This window comes from Erythrolamprus reginae, chromosome 1 (assembly GCF_031021105.1).
Source record: "Erythrolamprus reginae isolate rEryReg1 chromosome 1, rEryReg1.hap1, whole genome shotgun sequence".
NCBI lineage: Eukaryota > Metazoa > Chordata > Lepidosauria > Squamata > Dipsadidae > Erythrolamprus > Erythrolamprus reginae.
In genome coordinates this window covers 314,087,683-314,099,913 of record NC_091950.1, presented here as the reverse complement: position 1 = coordinate 314,099,913, position 12,231 = coordinate 314,087,683, and the positions used below count along the sequence as shown (strand labels likewise).

At 36.4% G+C, this 12,231-nt stretch overlaps 1 protein-coding gene across 1 annotated transcript in view; it reads left to right on the top strand.

Moving 5' to 3' along the window:
- Window positions 1-12,231, top strand: part of MAP7 (microtubule associated protein 7) — a 102,194-nt gene that overhangs the window by 72,561 nt on the left and 17,402 nt on the right. Inside the window, 6 exon segments of the mRNA XM_070733592.1 lie at window positions 430-452; window positions 454-541; window positions 5,704-5,817; window positions 6,943-7,067; window positions 9,915-10,015; window positions 11,714-11,967. Coding sequence (XP_070589693.1) covers window positions 430-452; window positions 454-541; window positions 5,704-5,817; window positions 6,943-7,067; window positions 9,915-10,015; window positions 11,714-11,967 — 705 coding nt within the window.

Here is a 12,231-nt window from a genome sequence, read left to right as displayed (position 1 = left end):
AAATGTTCTTGGTTTTAAAAGATTTGGTTTTATTACTCATTTCATTTCTCATTCCCCTCAGGTTTACTGCATTATCTTGAATACAGTGAATGGAATAACCCTTTTAAATCTCATTGCTTTATTTCTTATTCTTCATTTGCACTTGTTTCATTAGAGAGAACATTGCTGTTTTAGCAGGAGTTTGGCTGCAATTTGAAATTAAGCGTGCAATCCTATATTTATCTTCTAAACAGTAAACCTTCAATTGGACTTATCACGGGATAACTATAGGATTTCATTTTGTGCCCAATCTTTGAGTCACCTAAAAAGAAAATCCCTTGATATGTCCTCACAAAACATAAGAAAACAAATTGATTTATGCTCTGGAGGACTACAAAGTCACATTGCTGCATGTGGGCTGTCAATTAGCATTATTTCCATTTGTTTTAGATCCAGACAGGCGATCTGTTTCAAACAATGAACCTTTCGAAACATGTTGATCCAGTCATTAACAAGCGGCTCTCCTCCTCATCTGCAACATTACTAAATTCTCCAGACAGAGGTATAGTTTGGAATAAAAGTGGGGGGGGGGGGAAGGACCAAAAAATGTTCCGTTATGATAACTGTTTTGAAAAATTGGAGCAGCTCTTAAGCAATTTCCTTTACATTATTAGAGGAAACAAAATGTGGCTTTGGACAAAAAGTCGTCTTTTGGACAGGGGGAAAACAAACACAAATGCATAAAGCAGTGCTTCTGTCAGGTTTTTTAGTAAATGGTTTTTTTAAAAAGAAAAGTTATAGAGGATCTGCTCATTTCTCCATTGTGCATGGAATATATTTTAATTTTTGTGCATCATCATTTTGATTATTTCCCCCCCATTTTTACCATTAAACAAGTGCTCTTGAACCTCACTTTGGTTAGTCGGTTTGGACATTTCGTGGCTAAGAAACTGAGTATTCAGTTTTCCCATTGGCTTGACATACTTATATGTCTTCCCAGAGAGATTATTCTGAACCATATTCCAGTCTTTCAGCTGTTTAAAAAGAAAGCAAGTTATTTTCTTTATTTTCTTACTTTTTATTAGATATAGAGTGGAATTTTAAAAAAGCTGCTCAGCGGTAATCAATATGTCTGAAGAATTGTCACACTTTGGGTTGGATGCAAATATATATATTTTAAACCAAAGATTATTTAGGTTTTCCATTGTAATGTAAAACCTGGTTGGAAGGGTCTCATTTGTCTGATAGAAATTTTCACTGAATTGAATGTGGCTAGAATTATTTGGCATTGATTATTTTGACTGCCATATGATTGTTTATGTTAGTGAATTATGTGCTTTTATTCACATATGGAAATCAATACATGTCTAAGATTTATAATTGTCAAACTGACAATTCCATTAGCTTTGGAATTATTGTCTCACTGACAATAAAATTTATTTATTTATTTATTTATTGGATTTGTATGACGCCCCTCTCCGTAGATTCGTGGTGGCTAACAACAGTGGGTAAAAACAACATTGCGACAATCCAATACTAAAAACCCTTATTTTAAATATTATATATCAGAGAGGTTCTCTTTCTCAAAAGCCAAATGCAGTGTTTCCACTTTCATATTACAGTACAACGAAGGTGGATAACCATTGTACTCAGGGACAATACTTTTAGGAATGAGGCAAAAAACAAATTTATGTTTTTCTAATTATGAAATGAAAGTTTATGTAAGTTGTGAGTCATGGTAGCGCAGTGGTTAGAATGCAGTATTGCAGGCAAGCTCTGCTCACAGAATAAACTTAGATGTTGACCAGCTCAAGGTTGAGGACCCAGATTGTTGGGGGCAACATGGTGACATTATAACCTGCTCATAAAGAACTTTAAAAGCATCAAAGTGCTATCCTGTTATGTTTTAAAGTAGGGGTCACTTGCCCCGAGGCTGTGGCCCACTACCAGGCCTTGAGCCATTTAGAAACTGGGCCATGGAAGTGTGCATTTACCCAATGCTGACTCTATGAGCCGGGTGTGGCGCAGCAGGTAGATGTGCTGTACTGCAGGCCACTGAAGCTGACTATAGATCTGAAGGTCAGCGGTTCAAATCTCATCACCGGCTCAAGATTGACTCAGCCTTCCAGCCTTCCGAGGTGGGTAAAATGAGAACCCGGATTGTGGGGGCAATATGCTGGCTCTGTTAAAAAGTGCTATTGCTAACAATGTTGTAAGCTGCCCTTAGTCTAAGGAGAAGGGCGGCATAAAATCGAATAAATAAAATAAATAAATAAATAAGCTTATCACCTCATGTCTCGATTATTGCAATGCACTCCTACATGGGGCTACCCCTTGAAAAGTATTTGGAGAGACTACAATTGGTCCAAAACGCAGCCATGTGAGCTGTTATGAATGTACAGTGTTCCCGTCGATTTTCGTGGGTCTCGAACTTCACGAAAAGTCTATTCCACGGTTTTTCAAATATATTAATTAAAAAATACTTTGCAGGTTTTTTCCCTATACCATGGTTTTTCCTGCCCGATGACATCATATGTCATCGTCAAACTTTTGTCTGCCTTTAATAAATATTTTTTTTAATAAACTTTAATAAATAAACATGGTGAGTAATAATCTAAATGGTTGCTAAGGGAATGAGAAATTGCAATTTAGGGGCTTAAAGTCTTAAGGGAAGGCTTGTGATACTGTTCATAGCTAAAAATAGTGTATTTACTTCTGCATCTCTACTTCGCGGAAATTCGACTTTCGCGGGCAGTCTCGGAACGCATCCCCCGCAGAAATTGAGGGAACACTGTACTTAAATACACCCATGTAACACTTCACAAGCTGCATTGGCTCCCCATAGGTCTCTGGATACAATTCAAGGTGTTGGTTATCACCTTTAAAACCCTACATGGCTTAGGACCAGATTATGTGCAGGACCGCATCCTGCCACATACTTCCCAGTAGCCGGTTAGGGCCCACAGAGTTGGCCTTCTCAGGGTTCCTTCAGCCAGACAGTGTTGGCTAGCGGGACCTGATGGGAGGGCCTTCTCTGTGGCAGTTCTGGCTCTGTGGAACCAACTTCCTCCTGAGATCTGCACAATCCCCACTAGCCTGGTTTTCTGGAAGGCTGCAAAAACATGGCTTTTCCATCAGGCCTGGAGCCGGTGAGGAATGGATCCATCTTATCACAGCTATATGGATGAGTGTTTTATAATTGTTGTATTGTTTTATTGCTGTTTTTACATTGCTGAATAGATATGTGTCTTAAATTTAGGGTTTTGTAATTGCATTTTACTGTTTTATATTGCTGTTTCTCCTGTTTTATATTGCTGTTTGTTGGTATGTCTCGGTATAGTTAGGCTATGAGACCTTTGACATACACTGAGCAGAGAAATTTAACAGAGTGTGGATGTGTGGTAAAGCCAAAGAAAAAGACACAGACTTAGTTATGCTTAATAAGTACTATTTACATATATACAAAATAGAAACAATCCATAACAAGCACTAAGCAAATACACTCTAATAAGCACTAAGCAAATACACTCCCCCCTCAAGGCAAAGCAAAAGCGAATGAGCGATAAAGCATCATTGAGGGAAGGAGTACTGCCGCCCTCTTATGGCAAACCAGCCCAAAATATTTAAAGTGGTAGTACAAGAGACTACAATAGGTAGCTTACAATGGCAAACCCTAACAATCATGTACCTTGTACTAACACTGTTAGCTGCCCAGAATCCATGAGGAGTTGGGCGGCAAGCAAGTAATAAACAAACAAACTGCTTAGAGAGGGCTGTAAAAGCACTATGAAGTGATATATAAGTCTAAGTGCTATTTCTATTACTTCCAATATTTTTGGAGTATAAGATGCACCGGAATATAAGACGCACCTAGATTTTAGAGGTGCAAAACAAGGAAAAAAGTATTCTGAACCAAATGGTGCAGTAATATATTATTTAATAAAATACCAGTGTAGCAGAATATTTTTTACAAATATGTATACTTTTTACAACCATGGACAATTTTTACAAACTTCAAACTTGACAGCTTTAAGACTTGTGGACCAACTCCCAGAATTCCTCCTCCAGTCATCTAGCTAAGGAATGGGAGTTGAAGCCCACAAGTCTTAAAGTTGCCAGGTTTGGAGACCTTTGCACCCTTAATCCCTAACCCAGGGGTCTTCAAATTTGGCAACTTTAAGACTTGTGGACTCCAATTTCCAGAATTTCCTAGGCCTGTGAGAGAAAGACTAGTCTAAGGCGATGCAGTTGGCTTTTTGTCTAAGATGGGGTTAGAATTCATGGTCTCACAGTTTCTAGCCTGATCCCTTAACCACTGCATCAAATTGGTTATCAGATGTGTAGTTATTATCTTAAATTTTAGAGTGCTCCCAGAAGGAAGAAGTGATAGTGTTTTCATGCTCCATCGCTCATTTGGTCTTCTCATTGCTAGAGAACAGTTTATTGGATTTAATGTGTGCAGCTGAAGTGACAATAAATATAATCATAGCTGTCCATTAATTATACTAGTCAGAGAAAATAATAATTGCAATAGTATTCCTTAGGATTTTGCTAAAATAATTATCTTCGTGCTTCCTTATCTATGTTGGTTAACAATACACATTTAATGACCAATGATGTGTGTCATTCTTAATAATTTCGTATGGTATTTTATATAATTTGCCTGAATGTGTTTCTATTAACTGCAAAAGCTATTTTACAATAATTCATTGCAGTACATTTTTAAATAAATGCATTGTATCATTACATGGGATAATGATTTATCTTTTCATACACACATACACATAAATACACACAAAAAGGATGTTCAGATTAATGTAAGACATTTCAAAATAATGTGTCCAGGATTGAACCTTTGTCTTTGGTTTTGGGAGGATCTACTCCTCTTGGTGAAATATATGTAAGTTGTGCACACAATTAATGAAATGTTTTCATGTTTAATATACAATAGATTTGATTTCTTTTGATACACAATAATATGGAATTATTTTATTTATGCATCAAATTGGTTATCAGATATGTAGTTATTATCTATTATATTGTATCTACTTTATTATCTTGAACACATTCAGTTGTTGGTGTGTCTTGTAAATAAACATGTTGGATGTAGACCTAAGCTCACCATAGGGATTATGCCATATCAAAAATAGTGTGTTTTTTCCACTAGCACCATGAAATTCTTTAACAAACAGCAAATCCACATCAAGCTATGTTCTCCCACTGATGGCAAGAAATAAAGAAAAAGTCTGCATCTCCTCTGCCTTAAAGGCAGACAACAACTTCCATTCTTCTCCTGGTTTCATTTTCTGCACATAATTAAATGCAGTGTAAAACATCTGTGCTTAATCTGCTGCCTTTAAAGCTGCTGAAGTAACTCACAGTAAATGATTCTTTTATGCTTGTGTTTAATTATAGAAAATGTATTTGGGAGCCCTTTCTTTTCCTATGAATTATAATTGAGATTGTATTGTTGTTCTTTCAATATTTATATTTTTATTAGTACAAATTAGTTAGGTTTCTATAATATGTCAAATTGCTTGGAAGTATTTTTGGAAATGCTGAAATGGAAAGGCAGGATGAATTAATTAATTAAAGTTCAGTTGTCTTTATAATGTTTTTAATAAATGCTCATGTGTAATGAGGTCAGGGTTTAATTAAGCACTCTAACGTGATTCTCTGGGAAAGACATTTGATCTAACGTCTCAATTATATGATGACATTCAGCTCGACGCATGCAGCTAAGTCCATGGGAAAGCAACATGGTTAGCAGGCTTCTGACCCCAACTCATTCATTCTTGGCCAGGAGTAAAAGTGCAGCAACTTTGTCTGGAGATGCAGGTAAAGTTAAAACATCAATCAATTCGCTTCTCAGTTATATTATTTTATTATTTATTTGTTTGTTTGTTTGTTTGTTTGTTTGTTTATTTATTTATTTATTTATTTATTGATTTGATTTGATTTGATTTGATTTGATTTGTATGCCGCCCCTTTCCAAGGATTGCATAAAAATATGCAGCCTTTTAAAATTTTGCTTTGGAAAACTTTGGGCTGGTTTGGCTATTGTCTGAATCTTGATTCAAGGAATAATCTGCATTCTTTTCTCTCGTTCCATTTTTCGAGCTCTTTTTGCTTTTCTCTGCAAATCTCTAATAGTTCAGCAGAAAATTATCTAATTTCAACAGCAAAGTTTGTCTCTGCCTTCAGTAACAAGCTCCCCATCATGTTTTAGAGAAATCTTTCAGTAGTGTGTTTCACTTACTTTATCAAAATGACTTCATATAGTTCCCAATATGTTACTTATTACTTCATAATCAGATTCCGATTAAAATATACCTCAGTCTTTCATACATGTAGTTTAACAAAGAAGAAGTACTATGTTTATATGAATTTAGCACAGACAGATTTAACAAAAGTTACAATTTTTAGGTATAATTTGAATGAATAAAATTAATATTGCCTTAATGGTCCTTTAGGAAACAGGTATTAATGACAGAGTTAATGTAGGATGTTCTGGTTGCTTCCAGATTAATTTTTCTTATAAAAGAAGAATTAGATTAGACTTAATAGAATAAGAAATGAATTTATTGTAGCAGAGAGCTATTAGGTTTTGGATGGCATTAAGTGCAGGCATAAGCATTTTTCTCCTGCAATTCTGGGAATAAATATCCTTGTGGGCTAGTCTTTTATACAATTGTGTATTTTGGTAGACCATATTTCTGCCTAAATAAGAAGAAATGTAATTTCAGGTCTCTAATTTGTAGATCATCCCAGGATACCTCTAAGCATTCTGCTTTTTCTCTATTTGTATATTAATACTTTCCTTCCTTCATTTCTTCTTTTCCTGTCTCTGGTTCCTGCTTCCGGTTCCTGCTCCTGTCTCTTGGGTTTCCTTCTATGTGTTTGGTTAAATATATACATGGGAAAAAATAAATACCCTAGTTATCCCCATTTGTCCTCGTTCAGCATCTTGCAGCCCAATCAGCCCTCTCTCCTTCAAGGCCATAAGTTGCCAAAGTCCAGCAGACCGAGCAAAACTGTTTGGCACAGCCCCTGAGGTTAGACGGCGAAGGACCACACATTCAGCTGGGGTAAGTTCCTAAATTGGGAATAAGCTTGCATCTTTCATGAAATCCTGAATATAGCTACCTTGTGTAGTGTATTTGCCTAGCAATAAAGACCCTGTCATATTATTGGTTGCCTCTGGGAGGCGGGAGAAATGCGGGTCTCCTATTGGCCTCATAAGTGTTGGTGCCGGGTATATATCCTGTCAGTTACCTTGTTCTGTTGGTTGTTGTAAACTGTATTCCGACTAATAAACATCTTCCTGTTATCCGCTCCGGCTCCGACTTAATACCTTGGTTCTTTTCCTTAAAGTAGTTAATATAGAGGAAAAAAATGTGGCTATGGAATCATATTATTTGCATATTAAGATTTGTGCGTTAAGACTAACATTATGATTCATGTTTATTAGCAACATTGTTATGGTCAAAAAGGACTTTTCACCCTGTAAACCACCCACTGTTTGGGAATAATTCATGAGAATGGGAACTATTAGTGTTTACATATTGAATTAACAGCTTGATGTGTTTAAAAGTGAGCTAAATGATTAGAAAGATATTTCCAGATCAAAGTTCATATAACTGATAGACCTTTAAGGGAAAGTCATAGACTTTGTGCACAGGAATGCTGAGAGAAATCCCATCATCATTTCTTTATTTTATTTTATTTATTTATTTTATTTGTCAAACATGTATAGATAGTAGTTTGTATAAACATAACATAAATAAAAAGAAATGATAAAAGAGGACAGTAGGACAGGGACGGTAGGCACAATGGTGCGCTTATGCACGCCCCTTACAGACCTCCTATAAATGGAGAGAGGTCAAATGTAGACAATCTAAAGTTAATGTTTTTGGGGTTTGGGAAGAAACTACAGAGTCGGGTAGTGCATTCTAGGCATAGGCATTGCTGAAGTCGTATTTTCTGTAGTCGAGTTTAGAGCAGTTTACATTTAGTTTGAATATATTAGTAGTTCTCTTGATTTTAAACATGAGCCTTTTACAGATACACAAGCACATAATATATTCTTCAAGGAGCTAACAGACATATTCATCATGCCAGCAGTAAACCTTTTTGCTACTCTTAGCAATGCCCAGCTCAGCAATAACATCACACGAATAGCAATGCCCAGCTCAGCAATTACATCACACCCTCCGGGTCCCGTGGCCCACCGGCCTTCTCTACACGTGTCCGCTGCTTCCAATCATATCTCGAGTTATCTGGAAGATTTTACAAGGGAAGGCAGAGGTCATCTTATTGCCACCTTATTGGCCTCGCAAACCATGATTTCCAGATCTGCTAAATGGAGGTTGTCTCAGAAGCTGGACTTTCTCAGGCAGGGGTCATTGATCCACCTGGACCCTCAATGGTTTGACCTTTTTTAATGTGTTATAATCTGTAGAGTAAGGAAAATGGTCGTGATAGAGATTTGCAAGTTCCTTTAGTAAGGCGATGTGGAGTGAAGTATGTTTCATATAGAGCAGTGATTCTCAACCTTGGAAACTTTAAGACACATGGATTTGGACTTCAATTCCCAGAATCCCTCAGCCAGTGTGGGTGGACTTCAGCTCCCAGAATTCCTTAGCCAGTGTGGGTGGACTTCAGCTCCCAAAGTTCCCCAACAGGGATTGGTGGTACTTCAAATCCCAGAATACCCCAGCCAGCTTGAGTGAACATCTATCTCCTATGCTGGTTGGGGAATTCTGGGAGTTGAAGTCCACTTGTCTTAAAGCAACCAAGGTTGAGAAACACTGATATAGAGGTACAGCACAATCAGACTTGCGAGATTCTATTATTATAGCTGTTGTCAATAAAGGTAATTTTATCCATCTATGTCATTTCTTGGTACGGTCTACCTGGTGGGATTGATATAAACTGCAATCAAAAAGGTTCATTGTGTTTCTTGAAAACTGTAAACATGTTTACAGGGCCAGGTTGAATATAGGGCAAATCAAAAACACATTTCATTAAACTCAAAAGCAATGTTTGTTGGTTTGTTTGTTTTGTCAAATACGTATTGGTGGTATACAAAGATATAGCAATATTTATATACATGATTCTAATAAAAGAGAAACATTAAGACAGAGGACAAAAGGCATGCTAGTGCACTTATGCACGCCCCTTACTGACTTCTTAGGAATCGGGAGAGGTCAACAATGGATAGTTTAAGGGTAAAGTTTTGGGGGTTAGATGATGATACTACAGAGTCAGGTAGTCAGTTCCATGCATCAACTACTCAATTACTAAAGTCGTATTTCTTGCAGTCGGGTTTGGAGCAGTTTACTTTAAGTTTGTAACTGTTGTGTGCTCGTGTGTTGTTGTGGTTGAAGCTGAAGTAGTCATTGACAGGAAGGATGTTGTAGCAGATGATTTTAATGTGTTTGGAACAGATGCATTGAATTGCTTGAATTCATCCATTATGGTTTGTGAGCTGTAGCTTTTCACTTAGTGTCTGTGAGGATAACTCATGGTTAAGCAAAGCATTACCAAATGCTGCTAAAACATCGTTTATTCAATTAGTCACAATATCTGCATTTGTGGATAGTGCTAGGCCATAAATAATGATTCATAAACCATAGTGATGGGATTTACAAATCAAATTGTAAACAAACAAAAATGGAACTGCTTAAAATAATGTTTCCAGATAATCAGAAGATATAGAACACTATCCTCACAAAATGCAAATTAAAACTAAAAACAAAAATCACATATCATGAGCCCAATCTTTTATCCTCTTTTGAAATGGAAGGATAATTAACATTTGTACAGTAGTAATTAGCAATGGCAAATCTTTATTTCTAGGTGCAATTTAATAAAGCAGCTTTCTTTCTGGAGCTATGCAGAATGCTTCATTTGCCCTATTTGTTCAATATTAGAGTAACAGAAAAGGAAAGGAAAGAGGAATCTCAACTAATCCTTCATCTGGTAAAAGAAGAACGCGTTCACCATCTGCCTTCAGAAATAAACCAGCTGTTTGGTAAGTAAATTAATATTAGCCTTTATTTCATCTTAATTCTATTTGCATCTTGTATAATTGCTATAAGAATTCGTTGGTATCTGAACATTAAATAAACAGCTCTACAAATAGGAATACATATATTAAAGGATCACCCATATTGTGATTTTTCTTCCAGATTGATGGTGAGTCAGTGGGATCTTAAAACTGAGTCCCCCAATCTGGAAATATCCCCCTGGGAAGAATGATGTCTGTAGGCAGGTACCTTTAGTGATTTCCAAATTGGGGGGGAACTACCTTGGTCCAAATTGTGTTATCAAATATTTCTAGAAATCCTGTCTGCAAACAGAGATATTCATAAGGGCATATATATATTAGAAGGTCTTTTCTCTAAAAAGAGTTTTCTGTGAGTCCCGTTTCTAGACTCTGCAATCAGTCATAGATAACTCTCGATGGTAAAGTGATAGATACCTTAAAGACCAATTCATTGCTTAAATAGCCATTCTCATGTAAGACCTTCAAATTATCTCAAAGTATGTAGATTAGCAATTTCACTCATAGTTTTTGTGTAGATACAGGAATCATCTCTTTTAACCCACTACAGCCTTTGAAAGATAAATATGTTGAACAGAAGTCTTATGTGCAAAAAAATCAGGCAATGATAAAACTAGGAAACTGCTATATTTTCTTGTCCAGTAGCCATTGTAATATCACAAATTGTTTAGTATCTCATCTTCCAAAGAGGATTACTTTGAGGTGAGATGAGGCTTCTGCTTTACAAAAAAATGCCCTGCCAAAGTCATTTTAGGATTCTGAAAATTGTACCACATTGATGATTTCTAGCTGTAGAGAACCTTTTGGAGAAAAAGAAGCAGATAAATTTTAAAACAATTTTAGCAAAGTGTACTAAGCTGTGCCTCTTTGAGGCATAACATTCGCTTCCTTTGGTCCTCTTTATATAAGATAATATGATGTTTCTCAGGTAGATTCATTTTTTCCACTCCTCTCAAAGCTACTTCAGAAGGGCAGGAAAGAATGGATAGAGAATCCTTTAAAAGCAATAAAATGTATCAGAGTTTGTTGCAAAATCAAAAACAGAAGCACATACAGATAACTGATTCAGTTGGATTCATTAACTTCTTTATAAATATAGTAACAGATGAATTTACAATACCATTAGCAGAGTTCATCTTCAAGCAGTTACAGACAGCAGAGAACAGTTTGTTCCATTTTACAAGAGTACAGAGTGGATAGAGAGTACAGTCTGGACCAAGTGCAGAGTGGGCTGAGCCATGCCCAGCCTTAAGCTTAAATTTTCAGTTTCGATTCTCTGCACAGACTCAGATGTGTTTAGTTCCCATTGGCTGACTTAGTTGCTTTGCCTATTCATTAGCTGACCTTGTTACCATTGGCTCTCCCAGTCATGAATGTCTTAACAAAATGGAGTAACTCAGGAATATAATATAAATTAGATTGTGTTGTTTCTCTGTGTCATATAATATATGTAGGTATGTGGGTATTTCCATAATTTTTAATTATTTGTTTGTTTATATTTTTGATATGTTATGTAATATACACTGGAAGTGGTGAACCTTTGAGAGCTGTATGCAGTGACATTTCATTTTAATATATATCAATTAGTGTACATTTAAAGTGACAATAAAGTTATTCAAAGTCTAAATCTAAGTTGTGATTACTGTCCCTCTGTCATTCAAATAGGCATGCCTCCAGATCAATGCCTGCCCTGCCAGGAACACCCAGAAAAATCATTTTGCTATCTGGATCTTCCAAAACACCTTCCATTCAAGCTCGCCCTCCTTCTCCTGGCAACATTCGTCCAACAAAACATGGGAAAAGGGGGATGCTGAAGGAATCTGAGAAGATAACTGAACATAAGTCAGATCCTAAAAAAACAGCTTCAAATCCCAGAGTAGCTACAAGTGAAGAATCCTCTAAACCAGAGTCTACTCAAAGTAAGGATCAGGTTATCAGCCTTCCAAAACGTTCCTTGCTCAATTAAGTGCTTTGCTCCCTTTTCATTATGTAGCTTTTGGATATTGTTTTGAATCAATGTCGATAATTGTAACAACCTAAGCAGTGATTTAGGTTGAAAAGCTAAGCAAGGTTGGTTACTAATTAAATGGGAGAGCAGAGAAACTACCAGGATCACAGGCTAGATGTCTGCTTGAAATCACTGGGACTATTTGTTTAAAAATTGACTACATGCTTTTTGTTTT